This window comes from Numida meleagris, chromosome 9 (assembly GCF_002078875.1).
Source record: "Numida meleagris isolate 19003 breed g44 Domestic line chromosome 9, NumMel1.0, whole genome shotgun sequence".
Taxonomy (NCBI): domain Eukaryota; kingdom Metazoa; phylum Chordata; class Aves; order Galliformes; family Numididae; genus Numida; species Numida meleagris.
Window position 1 is genome coordinate 59009 of NC_034417.1, and position 20672 is coordinate 79680.

Sequence of the window (20672 nt, forward strand, 5' to 3'; positions counted from 1 at the left end):
CCCGGCCCCTACCTCGGCTGTCGGCGGGCGGCGCGGCGGGGGGAGCGCTCTCGGGGCCCGCCGGCAGCCGCTGCCCCGCGCACATGGACTTCAGCACCTGGAAGACGGCGAGCGGCGCCACGTTCATACGCAGCAGGTCCAGCAGCACCCTGCGGGAGGCGGGAGGCGGGATCAGCGCGGGGCCCGGGGGCTCATTCGCTCCCCGCTCCGCCCTCTCCCCGCGCCGCCGCTCACTTGAACACCTCCGGGTCCAGCCCGCTGCCCGCCGCCTGCGCCAGCTCGAACAGCTCCGCCTCCTCCGCGCTCAGCACCTTCCGCCGCGGCCGCGCCGCCACCGCCGCCTTCCCCAGCGCCGCGCCCGACATGGCCGCCCCGCGCTGCCGCCCGACCCGCGCGCCAGCTCCTGAGGCCCCGCCTCCTCCTCGCCTGGCCCCGCCCCTCACGTGAGGCCCCGCCCCTTCAGCGCCTGGCCCCGGCCCGTCCCCTCCGCAGCCAGCAGGCGGCAGCCGCGCCTCAGCCCGCGGTTACTTGCGGCTCCCGGAGGTGGTTTGCGCGCCGAGTTTCCTTCGTTCCCTGCTCGTGGAGAACTGGAACGTTTCTGAGACTTTGGAATTCCCTTTGGTCTCCCTTGCAGCGGGCTCTGAGCTGGCATGCCGCCTTCTCCTGAACGTCATCTCCCCTCAACGGAAGGTGCCGCCTCTCTCCTGAGCAGCACCTTCCTTTAATAAAACCATAGAACCACAGGATCGTTTGAGTAGGAAGGGACCCTTAAACGCCATCTGATCCAACTCCCTGCAATGAACAGGGACACCCACAGCTCCATCAGGTGCTAGGAGCCTCCCAGCCTGACCTTGGTGTCTGCAGGGACGGGGCACCACCGCCTCTCTGGGCAACCTGTGCAGTGCCTCACCGCCCTCAGTGTAAAAAATGTCTTATATCCAACCTAAATCTGCCTTCTTTTAGTTTGAAACCATTTTCCCTCATCCTATCACAACAGACTCTTCACCCTGCTGAAGAGTCTGTCCCCTTCTTTCCTACAGTCCCTTTAGATGCTGACAGGCCACTCTGAGGTCACCTCGCAGCCTTCTCCTCTGTGGGCTGCACAGTCCCAGCTCTTAGCCTGTCCTCATAGAAGTGTTCCATCCCTTGGATCATTTTTGTGTCCCTCCTCTGGACTCACTCCAACAGGTCCATGTCTCTCCTGTACTGAGGACTCCACATCTGGATGCAGCACTCCAGGTGAGGTCTCACAGCACAGCGGAGAGGGGCGGGATCACCTCCTTCTCTCTGCTGGCCACACTGCTTTAGATGCAGCCCAGGATACAGTTGGCTTCCTGGTCTACGAGGATGCACTGCTGCCTCATGTCCAGCTGCCATCCCCAACTACCCCCAGGTCCTTTTCATCAGGGCTGTGCTCCGTCCTTTCATCCCCCAGCTTCTATTGGTAGTGGGGGGTTGCCTCAACCCAGGTACAGACCTTGCACTTGGCTTTGTTGGACCTCATGAAGTTCTCCTGGGCCCACTGCTCAGCCTGTCTGGGTCCCTCTGGATGGCATCCCGTCCCTTGCGCCTGTCACCACACCACACATCTTGGTGTTATCCACAAACTGCTGAGGGTGAACTCGATCCCACTGTCAACATCACTGAGAAAGATACTAAACAGCATCAGTCCCAGGACTGACTGCTGAGGGACACCACTTGTCACCAGTCTCTGGACATTGAGCCATTGGTCACCGAAAGCCTTCCTGAAGGCATCCTCCATTGCTGGTAAGCACCTGCCCCAAGACTCCAACCCAGTGCCTGCAGTCATCCCCATGAGGCTGTGACACTCCACCCTGACTCTGGGCAAGGGTGAGGTCGGGGGGGCTGAGAGGTGGGGGAGGTGCTTCAGGCCCTAGGCAGGGCAGCGGATGTCAGTGCATGGCAGGAGCCATGCAGCCACGTGTGCAAGCTGCCCCAGGGAGCTAAAAAAGGATAAACAGCCACTGTCTGTCCTCTTGTGCTAGGATATGGCACCTTTAATGTGCCTCAGTTCCCAAGCCAGCAGAGAGCATCTGGCTTCACGCAATGAAGCAAATTAGAAATTTGTGTCTTGAGTTGCAAGGCGACATCAAGCTGAGATTGAAATTCTCCTATCTAAATGGAAATCAGCATCGCCTCTGCCATCAGGGAGGGATCACCTGCTCCACTCTCCGCACAGCAGAGACCGCAGGCATAGCAGCTGCACTGCCAAATGGATGGCAGAGCTGGAGGCAGGGCACTCCACATGCAAAGAACCCCGCAAACATGTCAAAATCAGCCCCCACTACAGGGTGACCTGACCCGGTGCCCTTACAGGCGTTCAGCCTTGGTAACAGACATTTACTGTAGCTGCCAAGACAGGAATGAGACGTATTTTGATAAAAGGATCTTGCTGCTAATGGCCCTGAGCGGGACCAGCCCAGCGGGGACAATTATCATAGCACTGATAGCAGGAGCAGCAACTGCCAGTGTGAATTACCATACAGTCTGTGGGCAGGCAGGGACACAGCTGCAAAGCCTGAAGTAGCCCTGGTCGATGGATTTTGGAGAGATCTTCAGCTTAAGTGGGGCACTTTGGGGTCTGCACTGAGGAGATCGTGTGACATCCCTGCGCTTAGTCTCTTGCTTGCTCTGATGTATGATGTACAGCTTTCAGGAATAAAACCAGAATCCACATTCCCTACAACAAATTGCAGGAGACACAGCTCCTCCCCTCCTCACCCACCCACCAGCTCCCCTCCAGCAGGCAGCTCTCTGCACATGCTGGCCACCAGTATCACAACCAGGGGTACAAACCTTCCCAGAGCAAGTGATAGGAGACCCTGACTCTCCCGTGCTTCCTTCACAGGCAGTTGTACACCATAGACAGGAGTCACACCTTCCTCACTTTCCCTGGTGTGAGCCCAATGGGCACATTCTGCAAAGTCTTCAAGTGACAGCAGTCAACGTTGCTGAACATGTGCATGGCCCCTTCTGCCCTCTGAAGCATTTCTATTTGCTCTGATAGGACACTTTTCCCCTTTTGCTCTCCCAAGCCAGAAAGCCTGTAGTCATTGTCAGCCCGTTAGTATCCTCTGGAAAGACTTCAGTTTCTGGCACTGCAATCCAGATGGCACCTGGAGCTCTGGTTAAACAATATTCACAGGACACCGCGTATTGTTGCTCTCCAGAGACAGGACTGTAACACCTTTGCAGCCCATAGTTTCCAGAGCAGGCCATCAGCCAGGGGAGCCCAGGGTGGTGGTGTAAGGCTGCATCTCAGCCCTTGTGAGGCACAGTTTCAAGGGGCAGAGCAGATGGCCACGGGCAGAGGAGGGTCAGACAGCCCCAATGTGTAGAAAGAAAATGGAATTCCATGCAGCACAGAGCCTGCAGTCCGTACCATAAATTAGGCACGAGGGGGTGCTCAGATGTCAGAACACAATGACAGTGCATGCACACATGCAGAAAACACCATGCCTGCGCGGGGACTGCACAGGATTTCATTAGAAACCGGGACCTGCCGCTAACACAAGTGCAATAGATCAGGCTGTCATGAGCATACAGAGGCCGTGCTGCACCACACGGAGTGCCCACCCGCTGCACACGCAGTAACGGCCTTGTGCACAAGTGGCCAATTGGGCAGACTGTGCCCCTTGGAGAGAGGCAGAGGCACGTGCGAGCAGCGAGTCAGGCAAAGAGGTGGAAGAGCCTACCATGTAAACTGGGCCACGCTGTGCACTGTCAGAGAGACTGCACTGAGCACAGGCATAAAACCAGACGAGCTGCGAATGTGCAGAGGTAACCATTAATGCCTGCAGTAAATCATGACATGCTGTGCATGCGCAGAGAGGCTGTAATGCTGCATACAGGCAGTAAATCACAGTGCACCATATCTGCACAGCAAGCCTACCCCAAACACAAACAGCAAGAGAGGACGTGCATGTGCAGAGAGCCGTTGGTCCCACGCCGGCACAAAGCAGGGCTTGCTGTGCACTGCCATTTAATGGAGAAAAATTCAACATGCATACTTTTATCTTGGAAATGAAAGGCTTGTAGCTGTGTGGGTCACCAGGCTGTGCAGGGCATGAGGGAGAGCGTCCCAGACACAAAGACCAGGTGAGGACACACATCCAGTGCATGAGATGAGGGTCAACCCGGAGGTACTGCATGAGATAAAGGAGGAAAGGAGCAAGGTCATCTCACTGTGAAAAAAGGACCAGATTTAGGATAACGTGACATGAGCTTAAACAGCAAGCAAATTCAGCTAACGCGCCTCCCAGAAAAGGGAAAGGAGATTCAAACATACAGGCTTTCATGCTCTTCTGAGGCTCTGAGCAGGTTTTGAAGGAAATCCAGCTTCAAGACAGGAAGGCAAATGGAAACAATTTATCACAGGTACATTCTGTCAGTTTAATTTAATGATTTTCTCTCATAAGTAACTTCTTAGACAAGATTATGCAGCACATTTAGGCTGGTTAGAGAAACAGGAACCAGTTTCCAATGATGGGAGTGGTGGGTATGGTTACAGCGGAGGAACCAGCTAATCAAGTAAATGATGGTTTGTATTAACAAGGGTGTCTCTGAGCAAAGAGGTATTTCTAGGACTTTTTCTCCACCTCTGGTATCAGAGTGACCCCATGAATACCAACAGCAAACAGTTCAGGGATGACAGCGAGGCTGAGTTTTCAAGAGAGACACAGCTGCATCAGTAGCAAGGCACTGGGAAGATCTCACCGAAAAGATCTGCCCAAGCACGCTGCTTTAGAGACATCCCTCCAAAACTGTGCAAAGGAGAGAAGTCGTCACAAGCGTAGACTGAAAATTAGGTGGAGGCATACGAGCACAGATGTTTTGGGACAATTTTCAAAGAGGGCACCAGGAGCAAGTAACAGCTTTGAGATGATGCTGGGGAAGTACACCAAAGGAAGCGAGCAAAGGTGGTCTCTGAGTCAGGAGCTGAAGCTGCTCCTTGTGTCAAACACATTGGTCTCCTCTCAAGATTTGAAAGGAGGCATTCAGCCACGCCATGTGCATGCCATGTGTACACAACATATGTGCTACACTGCACATTTTGCTGGTAGCCTGCGGGGATCAGGAACAAATTTCTCCACTTTGCTATAAACTTTGGCAGCTGAGGTTTTGGGTTATTTGATCCTTCTCCTGCAACACTGGAGATTGTTGTGGCTGGAGACAGGACACAGGGCACTGTTCTCAGAAACATCCAAGCGGCTCAGGCATCACTGGTAGGGCTGGGGTTTAAACTAATCACTAGGCTTGGGTTTAACAGGACTTTTGCAGGCCAGAGGGGACGGGAGGGGGCACTGATGATGTACAACCGCCTACACAGGTTTTACCCAACCCCACAAGGATCAGCTATTGGTGTTTAGGAGCACTGAGGGCTCATGCTGGGAAGGGTGATGAAGCCCACATCAGGCCTTACCCTAACCAAAGTGCTTCATTCCTAGCAGGCAAGGGACATCGTAGGCAGTAACCGAGTTTCAGCAAACATCCTTGTTTCCAAGGAAGGCGGGCTCAAACTCGGACTTGAATCAGCTCTTCGCCCCTCTGGGATGCCTTCCTCCTGCAACACTATGTCATTTGGCCAGCAAAGTCCTGTGCAGGAGTGAGTGCAGCCCCAAGCTAGCCCACAACCAGGCACAGCAGCATGGGGCTCCAGGGCCTTGCAGCTCCGACCTGACCTGTGCAAGAGCACGCTCCCAGCAGCACTAATCCAATTACAAAACAAACTTCTTTCCTTCATTGTCACGGCCTGCAGCATGCTAAAGCAGCTTGGCAATTATGGAGGGATTAGCAAGGAACTAGAGATCAGGCGATGAATGGCAGAGCTGTTTCACTGACAGGGAGGAGGCATGGAGAACAGAGGGAGCTGGGGGGTGTGGGGGATTGCCGGGACAACACGTGTGTTGGGAATTGCTACAAAGAAAGGTCTCTTGACCACCTTCATGCTCTCAGTGGGGTTAATCTCAAAGCCACATCAGGCTGCTCGGGTCTTTGTCCATCCTGGGGTTGAGCTCACTCATGAATGGGGATCCCGTCACCTCTCTAGCCCTGTTACACAGCTGCCCTTCTACTATTTCTCAACAACACTCACTTCATTCACAGGAGAGCAAACACAGCAGTGAAGTACCATTTGAAGAGAGATTCAATCCACCTAAATTTTCTGGGAAGCCCTTGAGGATCCCAAGGAGAGAATGCAACAGTACTCCAGACCCAGAGCCATGCTCAGAGCAATAAACTTTCTGCGGGAATCCCTAAATGATGTGCAGGACCTGCATGGATCTGCTTGATTTGAGAAGCTCAGGTCTAACCCCTGACCAGGCTGGCTTGGGGAAGCTGAGCATCACTCCATCCTGAGCATCTCCCTCCAGCTCATCAGGCCAAACAACACAGGCAAAATCCTCCACCACAATCAGGACTTCTGAAGCAAGAGCCAAAACCCCAGGGCAAAGGGCAAATGAGAGTAGGGGAGTGCCAGGAGCTACATGCCTATGAGTATCCACCAAACATCAGCCTAGTCACACCTTGTCCGTCTTTAAACCAGCTCCAGTAGCTCTGCTTGGCAGGGACACTTAATATGCAGCCAGGCTGCGTGGATGGGATTTCACTGTCAGGACACAATCTTGCTGGTACAGGCAGCTGCCAGCCACTTTGCTCTTTGCAACTATTTCTTGAGGGAGAAAAACAACCCAGGATACGTGGTGAGGCTCTCCTCTGCTTCTCTTCCTTGGCTGCATGGATTCAAGTGGCCTCTGCTTTACTTGCCAGTCACTGGGAAGGCAGTAACAAGACAAAGCAAGAGCCTGTTAAAGCCTTTTCAGTGCAGCAAGGGTATCTAAGCGCATCTCTGCAGATGTATTCCTGCACCTCCAACCCTTTTTGTGTGCTCTGGCACTCGCAGAAGCAGTAAAAGGAGATAAAACCCTCCAGCCAGAGTTGCTCCATCCCCACTGGACAAGGGGTCTCCCTGGGCTGGGGAGAGGCAGCCGGGGCTGCCAGCAGCCAAACACAGCTGTAAGGAGACACCGAGTGTCTGAGAGGAGCTCAAACAGCAGCCTTTTAAGGAGTGGTGGTGGCTGAACATCAGGGAACAAAGTACCGCAGCTTCTGCAGGCTCCATGCAGCATGCTGCCTGTGCACGATGGTCCCCACAGCAGCCCAAAGCCATGACAGGCCATTGGGGCAGCAATCCCTCAGCCATAAATTGAGAGTAGAAAACCTCAGAGCCTACACAAAGTCCCCATGGTGCCATAGACCATCTCCATCCTCCCAGCAAAGCAGCAGGACCAGCTCTGTCCTGGGAGCCTATAATTTCAGCGATAGGAAGAGAAGAAACAATCTGCCCCAGAGACAAGGTGTCTGGAAGACAAAGAACAGGGCTAGAGCCACTACACATCCAGGGAAAGAGGACAAACCTGTGAAATTCATTTTGATGTGATTTTGCCTACGATTTACAAGAGGTGAAGCAAAACAAGCCAAAGAGCCTCAAGAGCATCCCCCTCCACCAGGCTTAACAGGCAAACCCAGCTTAATGCTGTCCACAAAGGGTCTCAAAGACACAGCACATTAAAGCTGTCTTTTGTCCCCTGTGTCACTGATGACTGTGCTGAACCACTCAGGTCTCTGTATGTGGGAGAGAAAAAATAAGTGATTTTGCTTAATAAAATCCCCTCCCTGCTGTTTAGCAGAGTTTTGCCGTACCAGCCCCCCACCTAGCTTCTGGGGGAAGGGCACAGAGTTCCCACAGAGCAGAAGGTGCGCTGCTTTATTAGGCAGTGGTGCTGCATGCGTGGCTCTGACTGGTTACTATGTACATTTGGCAAACGATGGCGAGGAGCACCAAGCACCCTCGTGGGTGGAAGCCCCAGCAGCCTGCCGCCTCTGTGCCTCGCTCACACTCTGTGACAGCACCGGCCTCGTCACTGGCAGGCACTGGGATGTCCTCTCTGTCACGCAGGACACGGACAGAGACAGGCACCCTCAGGAGACATCCCAGGATGCTTTCTCCCCCCTTTCCTGCATCTTGCCCCCCCCATGTCCTCTCTGAGGCCCCAGTTCCAGTCCTTGCTTCCCAAGGGGGCGAGGGCAGCAAGCAGCTGCTCCCACTCAGCTCCTTCTCCCTGTCACCATCCCAGCAGGCACACTGGCACATGGGAACCCCAGGAGGGAGCATGACAAGGGGTCTGGCTGCCACAGTCCCTGATAGCGCCATCCGTGCCCAGCTTGCTGGTCCGGAGCCCATCCTCGCTACAGCAGTGCTCGGCCCTGCAGACGGGCCAGCTTCAGGTCCGCACAGCCTCGAGCCCAGCTTGTGCATGGCAAGAGCTATAGGGTGCGGATAGCCACTGGGTAAAGCAAGGACATGTGCTCAGCCCCCTTGATGGGCAGCTTGCGGCTGGCGTAATGATGAATGATCTCTGGCACACTGTCAAAGGGCGGGCTGTGCTGACCCAGCACGTACTTGTTCTCCTGGGTCCGGGATAGTTTCATGTGCATGAATCCCTGGCTGCTCCTGCAAGGAGAGAGAGAGGCAGGGTTAGAGGGGACAGCAGGCCCCAGACCCCCACCCCTGCAGCCATGGCCCTGCTCGTATCTCCCTCCAGTCCTGCAGCTCTCAGCCCAGTGGGGATGAAGCCCCTTTTACAGCCACCCCAGTTCACACAGCAGCCATGCCAGGAGAAGTTGGGCCAGTGCATCCCCAGCCTCACCGCAGCAAAGCAAGATTTTCTCCTTCAGGCTGGGACCAGCCACATGCGGGCTCGTGCCCCCCTCCCTGCACTACCACTGCAGGCCCCATAAAACCCACTCAGCATAGTGAGGCTATTTCCTGGCACAGCACAGGCACCGAGCCACACGCGGCTGCGCAGGCAGATACTGCCACGAGTGCTGATTCCAAGTGACGGGCTAATGGCCCTGTTGCTATTAATTTGCGTCTCCGAGGAGAGCCACAGCCTGTCTGCAGCGTCTGGAATGCACATTACGGCAAAATATTGATGACTTAAAAGCAGACAGGACCTCATCAGCAATGCTGAGCCGTATGCAGCACGGTGCAGGCCGGTCCCATCCCCCCAGCTGGAGACAGTGCCCTTAATGGACAGAGAGGCTGCATTACCAGAATGGGTTTGCAATCCATTTAGGAGCTGAGAAGCAGGGAGCCAGCCCTGCTGGGAAACGGCTATCTGGGAGCACACACAGTGCTCAAGTGCAGGATTAGTGCTGGATCCAGAGCAGGAGGAGAGCTGCTACACAAGGTCCACAGTGAGGCGGGTTTTGCCCCAGTTGCTCCCTGGGTTTATGTTGCAAGCTCAGGGATGTGACCAAGACTGAAGCTGCCTAAGGGAGCACTCTGAAAACCCAGCAGACTCACAGCCAGCGGCTGCTGCGACCTCTGCACCACGCGACAGGCACTTACAGCCTCCAGCCTCCACATCACAGCCTCAGCCACCCCCAGGAAGGAACAAGCTGACAGTGACTCATCCTCTGAGCAGTTAATGCAGCACAATCCTGCCCACAGCACTCTGGCTGGTCAGCCCAGCCAAAGTGGTCACAGCAGGGTTAAACCTCCCAGCTTCCTGGCAGGCTCCTGCTGCTCTCTTTAGTGCACATTTTCCTTTAAGGCAGCACAAAAGGACTGGGGGTCAGCACCAGAGCTCAGTTTTCAGACCATCTCCTCAGCTGCTCCTCCTTCCTCAAGAAAAAGAGTCCCAAAAAAAAAAAAAAAAAAAGAGAGAAAGAGAGATGGATGCAGGCAAGCAGCTTACAGCTATATAAAAAAGCATCCCAAGGGATCTTCCTTGAAAAGGCTCTATAGAGAAAGGCAACAGACTAAAAAATCACGTTCCTGAGGCTGCGTGCTCTCCGCAAGCAAAGATCTTGGGCATAGCCTGAGCAGCTCTTGGATGGGATGCAGCCTCCTGTGGGAAGAAGCATGCCACTGCGAGGGTACATCCCACCCCCACATGCCATTTGAGAACGGGACTTGGCCATTCTTGCCACGAGGCTCAGAGAAAAAAAATCCAAACAGATGACTGGCTTGTAGGGAAGCAATGAAAATGGGGAAATATGCAGTATCAGTGCTTTCCAACTGACGTGGGGGGGAGCTACGATGGAGAGGAAGGAAGTCCCACCAACCCCAGTGCCACCTCTTAGACACATGTATTGGCTCACTGGAGGCTGAGAGGACATCTCACGGCCTCCAACACAACTCGCTGATCAGCAGAAGCTGTTGCTTCAGAAGAGCTCATGCCCCAAGGCAAGGATATGTTACTGAGAAAACTCAAGCATCAGTAAAAATTTTGACAAAGAAATGAAAGCGAGGAGCTCTTGCAAGAGGCTTGCTGTCTGATCAGCTACAAGCACAGAAGGAAGAAAGTTTTTTTTTCAGCTAAACATCTGCCCCAATTTGGTGCTGAAGGCAGCAATAAAATGTTAAAAAAAAAAAAGAGAGAGAGAGAGAGAGAGATGAAGCAATCTAATTCACAACTGTGGCACTGGGAAATAAATGGGGGAGGCTGAATCTGCCAGGGAGCAATTCAGGTACAGAGACCACTGAGAAAACTTAAAGTATATTGAGAAAAGAGTAGGGATACCTGAGCTGTTGTGAGGCAGAGATGACTGAAGTGCTCAATAAATATTTTTTTCCTGTGTGCCAGGAAGAGAGCTAATGTACTAGTCCTGCAGGAGGGCGAGGAAGTATTTGCTAATCCATCATCATCTTCAGGGCAGAAGCAGCTTTGTTTTTGTGGGTTCAGACTGCCCCGAGACTCCCCAAGGAGCTCGGCAAGGAGCTCTGCACATGTACCTCAATGCTTCATGCAGCTTCAGCTCTCAGAGAAGGTGGAAAATCTGGAGAAGGTGCAAAGATCCCCCCGCAGACCCAAGCAGAAACCCAGCCATGCTGTGGGGGTGAGGCTTCCCTGCTAAGAAGCCAAAGGAGAGCAATGCCCTCTCTACCACGCTGCTGAGGAATGGCTTCAGTGGTTAAGAGGGCTGGGGAAGAAGGGATGGGTACATTTCCATAAATAACAGGATTGTACAGACTTTATTTTCTCATGAAATTCAGCTACAAAAAGGGGCAGCAATAAGCCAGAGCTGGAAGCTGTAATCACACACATTCAAATGAGTAATAGGGCACATCATTTTATCCGTCTGAGGGATTATGAGCACTGCCAAGGGGAAAGCAGCGTGCCTCTAGCTCTGCACGTCTTCCCAAGAGACACTTCTGCCAGACACCAAACCAAACGTCAAAAGCCTGTGCCACCCCACAGAGAAATGCAGATCTCGTATTCCAGAACCCCGCTGTTGTCTCTGAGCAGCCCCGTGGAGCGCTGTGTTCCAAGCCCCCACAGAACTGGCAGTACACACACGGTATCACCTCTGCTGCAGGCACAGTGCAGCGCAGCCCCAGCTGCAGCTCCCCAGGTTGCACAGGCTCACTCACTTCAAGGAGAGGGAGAAGTCGTTCTTGCTGGTTTCGCTGTTGCGCACCAAGTAGCTGGCCTCCTTGCAGAGCCTCAGCAGCGTCTCTGCATCTGTCCGGCTGATGGCCCCGTGGTACCAGCTGCGGGGAGGAGAGGGACTGGCTACATGCATGCTCTAAGCAGCACAGAGCCTCACGGCAGCAGTGATGCCAGTCTCCATGCTGGAGGTAAAGGATGTGGGTGGCAGAGGATGCCAGGGGACAGGAGGAGCCTAAGGAGTGCAGTGGGGACGAGCAGCAGGTGGAAGAAACATGGTGCCAGGGAAGAAAGCGAGGGCAAGAAGACAGCGACAGGGATACAGAAGAGCCGCCTGGAGCAGATGGAACTCACCACTGACTCTCTAGGGGCAGTGCAGGGTCAATCCTCTCCCCAAGGAAGGGTCCAGGCTCCGTGCTCAGCATCTTGGTACTCCTGATGCTGCTGGTACCGTGCCTGAGGGCAGCCCTGGCTTTCTCCTCCCTGCAGGGTGAGGTGCGGCCATAGCCCAGCCCCTCTGATGGCCCTGCAAGACAGACAAACATCACAGCAGTGGCAGGGACAGGCTGATGGACAGCAAACAAACCCAGTGCTCCCCATGCAGAGGGAGGCTACAGAGACAGCCAGAGCCATGCCACATTACACTGCGTCCCCTCTCACTGCCCCTTCTCCATGCTCTAAGCGAGGACAGCGCAGGGCAGCTCCCCGCAGCATCCACCCCCGGGACTCAGTGCAGACTGGGGTTCCCACCATGCCCCAGTCCCTGGAAATATTTTCCAAGGAGTTTTCATAAGCTCAGAGAGCTTACGTGTGTTGCTAATGTAACAAGATTCGGTGGTTGCGGCATACAATTAGGCATCTCCATCAAGAGAATTAGTACTGAGAGGCTCTCCAATCTTGAAAAGAAGAAAAGAGGAGTGAGGAAGATGGAGTTGAAGGAAGAAGGAGGAGAGGGATTAACCAAGACGTGCCCTGGGGACCCAGCCTCCCACTGAATGTTATTTCCGTGCAAGATGATTTCAGTATTAATAATATTGTTTCTCCCTCCTCCAGAGAGTTCATTATTGCTCCCCTGCCAAGTGAGCCCCCTCGCTCAAATTACTTATCGATTGGCAGAGCTGCCGGTGGCTGCCGCTGCAGAGCACAGCTGCCCCACGTGTGGGTGCACAGACCCGGCCCTCTGGATGAGCAGATTCCCTGTTAGTCAGCCCTCTGCAACCACCACAGCTTAAATTCATCCAGGAGGAGTTGGGGGACAAGGCGCCCAAGCCATGCCTCTGCAGAGGTTCAGCTTTTACACAGGCTCACCCTTGCCTGTAACAGCCAGGCTTCAATTTCAACTCATCACCTTAAAAAATTGGGGCAATCATTAAGAAGTTAGACAATCAGAAGGCTGAAGCATTTGCTAGCAGCACAAAGTCATCACATTAGAGACTCAGAAGAAGTACACAGCATCTGTCAGACAGCAGCAGACGCATGCACATGATTAAACAGGATATTAAAAACAAGGCCCCAGGATGGAGAAGGCATCCTTCAAGAAGTTCAAGTCACCCCATACAGGGACAGTAGAAAATAACACAAAGCTCCGTCGAGATAAACTTAACACAACAAAGCAAGTCAAAATAAAAATGAGCGTTTGTGTTGCTAAAGCCAGGAAAAACGACAAACTGATGTCTTCAGAGTGACTGCAGGGATAACAAATGACGGGGAAAAGAGGAGGCTGTGCAGCAAACAAATTAATTCTGTGTGACACCTGCATTTGTCGTACAAAGAGAAGCAGGAAGTTTTCCATTAGGCCTTTCTCTTTCTGGGATAAGCTCCGCTTATGGCCTCACCAAGAGGGCACATGGGGCAGCGCAGGGACATCCACAATGCTGCGGGGTGTCCCTGCCATGCACAGCAACATCGGCCATCATGCACAACCTTGTGGGGAGCCAGCAGCGGTCTATACAAAGCTCTGCAGGGACCTAGGTAATTGCAGATAAGGAAATCAGATGTCTGAACCTGGCAGGTCGCAGCATCCATCAGGAACAGCGTTAGTGACGCACGGGTGGACATGTCATGCTGCAAAGTCACGTCTCACAGACTGGTCTCATGTGAGCAAGGCCAGCCCATCCCAGACAGCCTGGGTGGGTTCTGACAGAAGCCCTTTACATGATGCTCAGTAAAAACCCTTACTACAGAGCAAGGTCCTTAAAAAATTAATAATGGGTCAAAAGAGAAGCTGCAGTCATTGGCTTCTGTAAGTGAAACAACCAGCAGAGTCCACGGAGGAATTAGCAGGGGCTCTGACTCGCAGCATGCACAAAAAGGGCTCTGCAGCAAGGCAAATCCGAGATGACAGAGCGTGCCTGAGAGATGGAGCTCTTCAGGATAGCAAAAGCGAGAGCTGGGAATCCAGAGGGATCTCCTGCCACCAAACAGCAAGGCAGGAAAACAGCAGATGAGACAGAGAGGTGCTAAATGACAAAGTGGTGCACTTGGGGAAAAAATAACCCCAATTTTCAGTGGTGGGACCTGAATTAGCTGGTACCATGCCCATTAGGGACCTGTGTATTAAGAGTCATGAGAAAACATTAACTAAATGCTCAAAAAGAAAAGGTAAAAGCGGCCATCAAACGCTGGGAATTTGGAGGCAAAGAGGAGGGAACAAAACAGCCAGTATTAACTCTGCCACTGAAAAATCCCCTGGTGCAGCTCGACCACCACGGGCACAACGGTATCATGTAACTGCAGACGTGGAAGAGGCAAGAACAAACATCTGCGTCCTGCCCAGGTCAGGCAAGCCAGGGAGGAAGAGGAGGAGGAAGAGAAGGAAGAGGGGGAAGGGGACCTGTGGTGTGTGGCATGGAGCCAGCAGCATCCCAGCAGGCATCGGCCACGGCCCCCCTGGACCCCTGCCGTCATGCGACACCCACCATTGGCGTCTTCGTAGCTCTGCGGGCCATGCTGTGGGGGGACAGAGACACCGGCCTCACCGTCCGGGGGGGTTTCGCCACTGTCGAGCTGTCCCACCGGCGGCGGCCACGGCAGGTCTTTAATGACCTTGATTTCAACTGGATACAAGGAGGGGTGAGGGAGGGGTAGGAAGAGAGAGAAAGAGAGAAAGAGAAGGCTTAAAAAAAACCCGTCAGCAACACCATACACCGTGAGAAGAACAGCAGCTGAAAGGGTAAAAACTGAATTCCCAGGAGCCCTGTGCTGGCCAAGGGGACCAACAGGCCACCATCAGCAGAGATGGAGCTGGGGAAGGTGATGGAAGGAAGAGGAGTGGAAGGGGGGAAAGGGTGTTGGGTGCCCAGACAGGGGGATCCACAACCAGCAGAGCTCCTGGTGACAGCCAGGTTGCTGGGGGACAAGCAGTCAATGACGAGGGGGCCGCAGGCAGCCTGCAGCAGCAGGGGAGGGGGCGCAGACGTGGCTTGCGGTGGATTAGCCTTGTGCCAGTACCACTGTGTCTCAGTGCGGGGACCAGCAGGGAGATTCCAGCATCTCAGGATGCTCCTGAGATGCTCCGTGAGCCACGGCACCGCGACTGGCTTTGCCATGCATGAATTCCCTCCAGACTCAGAGCCAACCTGGAGTGCCCCTGGCAACACCCATGCATGAGCCAGACGCGTGAATGTACCTCCTCCACCCAGGGGTATTGAGCAAATTCCCTGCACAGATACCTCAGCACAAACCCAGTCCAAGTGAATCCTCAGAACAGGATGCTGCAGACACCAGTCCCACAGCCAGCCATGTCAGGACCCAAATCCCAGCCACCCACAAGGACAACTGGACACCACAGCATCACATTCACCAAACAGATGAATCACTCCTGAGCCCCAATCTCCATGCCTCTCCACTGCCATCACAGGCTCATGCCTTGTGCACACCGGCAGCAGCACAGACACACACTGCTGCAATTCAAATGCATCCTAGATAAGAGGGTGGCAATTAGCCAGTGCTGGCAGTGGAGCCAGCACTAATGCACAGCATGGATTTCCTCATTAACAAACACAAACACAATCGATCCCACAGCACAGATAAATAGGTCAGGGGGATGGACGTTTGCCTGGCCAAAGCCTGCCAGGGACAGCGCAGCTCTCATTCCTGCAAAAAGAAGTCCCAAGGAAGGAGAGCTCTTCCTGAGCCAAGGATGGAGCCCTAGCCCTGTAACTTGGAGTGGGAGACAGGAGTCAGCTGGCATTGGAGATGCTTATCAATCAGGCAGTCAGAGATTGCACTGGACAGGCTGCAAAGGCAGCTCCATCACCAGCCCACCCAGCCTGGCTGCCACAAGCCCTGCTGAAGAGAAACAGCCACTGCGCAAGCGAAACATCACTCCCTGAGACACAGAAATGCAGAGACTGACACCACAATCCCAGTCTCCCCACTGCAAAACACTATACGGCATCAGTAAGTGCTTCCCAAAACTCAGGCTGCCTCCATCCTGGCTCACCTGCAAAGGCTTTGGAGATCCTCTCCTTCTTCCACTCCCAGGGCTGGTCATACTCCTCTGGCGGCCGTTCATCGTCCTCGGGCAGCCGGGATTCCCTGGGCCTGGGGCAGGTGGGGCGGTCAGTGTCCGCATCCAGCCCCCCAGAGATGGGCTCGTAGGGAGTGTCATAGAGGTGAAGTGGCCGGGATGGAGCCTCCCGTAAGCCTTTCTGGCGGATCTCTAGCAGAAAATGGAACAGATTGTGAGCTTCTCACTTGGTCATGGTCCCCAAAGCCAGATGAAAGGGTTTGGTTCCACCTCAGGGTGATGTAGGGTGGGGAGCGTCAGTGATGGAGAGGATCCCAAGCCTCCAGCAAGTGCCTGTCACAAGAAGCGCAGCTGCTTGGCAGCAGGGTCCTGAACGGTTCCCAGCATCAGGATGCCTGCTCTCCCCACGGTGCAGTGTTTAACTAAATGCCCTTCCCTTGAGCAGAACAAAAGTCTCTCCACAGACACAACAAGACTCTCTGTCACTTGCTGATTTTTCCAAGAAAGCAGCTATGTCCTTCAAGAGCTGCGTGAACTTTACAGAAACCCCTTGCTCCAGGAAAACCACAGGACAGGAAAGCAGAGCCAGAGCCTGGAGCATGCAGCCCTGTGTGCACTGCAGCAGTCAGAGCAATGCCTCTGGGAGCACGTGCTCTCACCTCGCCTGCTTTCAAGCCATAAACAAGACCACGGGGGACTCTGCTGCTGCAGACAACGGCACGCTCTGCACCAGCCATAACCAAATTACATAGCTTCCACATCCATTTTGCTTTATGCCAGATGCATCGAATGTCATGTCTCTCCTGGCTCAGCCTCATGGGCAGTGCCACAAGAAAAAATACTGAGGGGCCTTAAATACTCATGTAGCCTTTGCAAGTGCTCTGTCTGTGGTCAATCCATCATACACGTAAATCTGTGACAATTTGGCTGCAAAGCAGCTGTGCACCTCCGCAGCCATCCATCTGGATTTGTTGGCCACCTCTGGGAGACCTGGTGCCAGCATAAGCTGCAAGGAACAGAGCAGCAGGCACCAGATTCACAGAGCAGCAGGGAAGGGAAGAGTGCAAAGAGTGCCTTCGCACAGAGCTTTCCACCTTACCAGCCATCATCTTCTGGGCTTCGTACGGTTCCATATACCCATCGTTCTCTGCCACCTTCTCCATCCCTGTCTGGCTACTAGCCACGTGCGCAGCATCAAAGGGGTCTGCATAGTCCTCCAGGACAGCCAGCTGGAAAAGGGATGGGCAGGAGAAAGGTTAGGCCATTCCCTGCCTTTCCAGAGGGCTAGGGACCAGCTGAAGCCCCCTTGAAATGTCACCACCTCACCATGAGGAGCACTCAGAGCAGCTGGGACCCTGAGCCCCATGGAGACAGATGAGCCTCCAAGATCTGGCAGCAGGAGCCCTGAGTTGCTGCCACTCCACTTGTCCCTTTTGTATCTCCTTTTGGAGAAAGATTCCAAGCAGGCTTTGCAGTCCTGCAGAGCAGGTGCTGGCAGCCCGTGGCTTTCTAGGCACCCGCATGAGGCTCTCAGCAGTGGAAACACTCCAGCCTTTGTCCCAGAAGCTGGGCTGGAGCCAAGCAGAGCAGAAGGCAGCCCAGCCTCCTCCGTTAGCATCAGCCTGGCACCAGCAAAGCCGCTGGCACCTACACAGATGCCCCAGCAAGGTTCTTTCCAAAAGCAGGGCTCTCAGCTTGGCCATGTTTCCTAAGTTGAGCCTGAGTCCCAGAACAGGGGCACTGGCAGGCACTGGTGAAACTGGAAGCTCACTGATTATTTGTCAGGGCTCCTGCAGGCACATCTGTAGACATTTCTTAGCAAAAAGGGCTACAAGCAGCCTGCATCTTCCTCTCTTCCCTCCCAGGCCTCTGCAGCATCCCCACACATCCCAAGTGACGCAGGAGGGGATCCCCCCCATACAATCAGGAGTTAGCTGGAAACAGGACCAGGAGCCTCCTGGGTATGATTTCATAGGGAAAACACAACAAGCTTGAGGTTTCTCCTCACGGGTACACCCTGCCACCCCAGCACAGCCAGTGCCACAGAGCTGGGCTGTTCATCAGTTAATGGGTTTAAAACAAAACACCTCTTTCCTCCTTCCTGTGAAAAGTGACAATAGCCTGGAGCAAGAAAACACAGCAGGAATAGGGGACAAGAACTGGAGCTGTAAACACCTCTGCGGCTCCTCAGTGCTTTGTCCATCACCCATCTCCCTCCAGGGCTCACCAGGCAGCTCCTGCTCACTCAGGAGCAGCTCTCCCACAGCCAGCAGAGCGTCACCCTCAGAGCAAACCCCACCAGTCATCGGGGATGTGCAGCTGCTCAGCTGCCTGCAGTCCCTGGGAGGTTCTGTGCCACCAGAGGCACCATGCCCAGCACTCCCACACCCGCTGCAACAAGCTCTCCAGCTCTGCAACAGCAGCAGGGTCAGGAAGGGGTTGCCTGCTCAATCCTATGCCAAACCCGCCTGCATTATAGCCTGCCACAAACCCCATTTCCTAGATGTGTTTTACTAGATAGCCTGACACCTGGCTTGCTGTTGGCACTGCTCCCAGAGCCTCCCTCTCCCACCCCATAAACACAGAGCAGCCTCGGACGAGACGGGGCACCAGCACAGCAGCTCAGAGGCTCCTCCGCATGCAGCAACTTACACTGGAGCCACTTGAGTTCTAACTTCACTCAGTTCATCCTCTCCTTTGGGTGCAACCATTCCCTAATTTCACTCCTGGGACCTTTTTCCCAAGGGGATCATCCCCCAGCTCAGCTTTTGGCAGGCACCAAAGCCAAACCCAAAAGCAAAACAAACATCAGCTGTAGGAGAAGGGCCCAGTTCCCTGCCCCAGGAGCCGGACACGGCTGCACCCAAGGCACGGGAGGTGCGGGGAGCCCGGGGCAGACAGCACAGCATCTCGCAGGATGACTCAGTTCAGAGGCTCTCACAGGAAAGACATACGCCCAGAAGCTTCCTGGCCAGCCGTTCCCACACACCGCAGTGCTGACCCTGTGCTCCCAGCAAAGGCTTCGCATCAAGAGCCTCGCATCTCAGGGCTGGCCCGAAGCATGCTGGCAAACCCAGAGCGACACATGCCCGTGTGGTGGTCTCTTGTCCCCATTGGGACAGCCCAAAGAGGAGATCGCACAGTGGCCAAGGACGAGGCAGGTGCCACCTGGGCTCAGGCATGGTGGTGCCACGAGGGAGTCCCTAAGGACAGTCTGGATCTGTCCTGTGTGCAACGAGGGAAATCCTGGCAACACTGTCCCTCATGTGATGGAAGAGGCATCTCAAGGGTCTGTCCCTTCCTCGAGGTGTGGAGGATGGACCACAGGGACCAAGCGGAGAGAGGAGGACCTGTGCTGGTCCCCGCCGCTCCCATCACACTTTTATAATGCAACAGGAGCTGCTGCAGAGCGCGCCCTAAGCACGTCATCACAGGATGCCACCCATCCCACAGACTGCACAAAGACGTGACGATTCACCCAGCGCCACGTGCTCCAGGACAACCTGATACAGGCATTGCAAGCATGAGCAAGCTTCCAGCAACCACCCTCAGTTCTCCTGGGCCACAGCCCAGGACACAGCAAGCAACCCACCCAGGCTACAAGCAGGGAACCCTCCCACCACTCAGCCCAGCATACAGGAGCTGGAAAGGGTGCCCAAACCCAGCAAAAGGGCTCCCTGTGGTGGATGCTCCTCCGCTCCTCCAGGGAAACGGCTTTAACGGGCTTATCTCCAGCCCACCTAGCCCTTGGAGCACTAAATTTGTCCATCATCAGATCCCTAAAAAATTAGAAACCTCCTCCTCATCAAGGTGAGAGATCTGGAGATAACCTCACCACTGCCTGCTTTGGTGATGATGAAGGGCATTCTCTGGACCCGTGCTGTTACCTGGGCTTCCCAGCCACCTCCAAGCCCTTGGCTCTTCACTGCACCTTCCAGCTTCTTACTGCACTCCAACGGGTACAGCCCAGTCCCCGGGCTGCAGCACCGCGTGTCCCCCTGCCACCAGGAGGCCCCAACAAACCGAACGCCTGCACCTCTGCAGGGAGCTCACGGGATCACGGCTGAACGGGCTCCGCTGCAAACCTTCCGGCAGCAGTTATGCGCTAAGAGCAAGTTCCCGAGATCCACCAGCGACAAGTTGTTCACCTGCATCCAGCATTCCCCAAGTGAGTTTTGCTCGGCGCGCATTTCCTCGGCACGCCAGGTGACGCCAAGCTCAAGCCTGCGACTGTTGTATCAACAACTCCCTCCTTCATCAGGCCGATCTGCAAGGAGTTCGCCCGGCAGGCCCCATCTTGCAGCACTGCCGGGCGCCCGTGAGCCCTCCTGCCTTTATTTGCATGTTCCCCTTTGGACTCTCGCACGGTGCCGCGGGTTTGTTCCTGGCAGCGTCTCTGTGCCACCAGCCCGGGGACCGCTCTCGCCTCCTCTCCATCCCCAGCTCGAAGGGAGGGCAGCTCAGAGGCGGCAGACAAAGAGGCACGGCAGCTTCCCAACAAAGCGGCAAGCACGGGCCGGGCAGGCCCCGGCAGGCTCACCGCGCTGCGGGAAAGGAGGCCCGGGGAGAGCGGCCCGGCCCTCGGGAAACGTCGCGAGCTCCGCGGTTCGCCTCTGCGGAGAGCCCAGCGCTGGGAAGCGCGGGGAGCCCGTCGGAGACGCGCCGCCCCGGGCGGCCGGCAGCCCTCGGGTCCCGCTGCGGCACTCACCTCCTGCGGCGGCTCG

At 54.9% G+C, this 20672-nt stretch overlaps 2 protein-coding genes across 5 annotated transcripts in view; both read right to left on the reverse strand.

The window, feature by feature from the left end:
- LOC110403781 (mitotic-spindle organizing protein 2B-like) overlaps positions 1 to 404 on the reverse strand; it is a 9210-nt gene extending 8806 nt beyond the window's left edge. The window contains exons 1-2 of the mRNA XM_021407483.1: positions 235 to 404; positions 13 to 149 (exon numbers count right to left, since the gene is read on the reverse strand). Coding sequence (XP_021263158.1) covers positions 13 to 149; positions 235 to 365 — 268 coding nt within the window. The 5' untranslated portion in view covers positions 366 to 404. The remainder of the gene's footprint in view (positions 1 to 12; positions 150 to 234) is intronic.
- SHF (Src homology 2 domain containing F) overlaps positions 4389 to 20672 on the reverse strand; it is a 24972-nt gene continuing 8688 nt past the window's right edge. For 2 of the 4 annotated variants that reach the window (XM_021407447.1, XM_021407444.1), the window contains exons 2-7: positions 17048 to 17177; positions 15922 to 16140; positions 14396 to 14533; positions 11832 to 12003; positions 11462 to 11581; positions 4389 to 8533 (exon numbers count right to left, since the gene is read on the reverse strand). In XM_021407447.1, the coding sequence (XP_021263122.1) occupies positions 8347 to 8533; positions 11462 to 11581; positions 11832 to 12003; positions 14396 to 14533; positions 15922 to 16140; positions 17048 to 17111 (900 nt within the window). In that variant the 5' untranslated portion in view covers positions 17112 to 17177 and the 3' untranslated portion in view covers positions 4389 to 8346. Of the gene's footprint in view, positions 8534 to 11461; positions 11582 to 11831; positions 12004 to 14395; positions 14534 to 15921; positions 16141 to 17047; positions 17178 to 20656 lie in introns of all 4 variants that reach the window. The other 2 variants (XM_021407446.1, XM_021407445.1) reach the window with 2 other exon arrangements.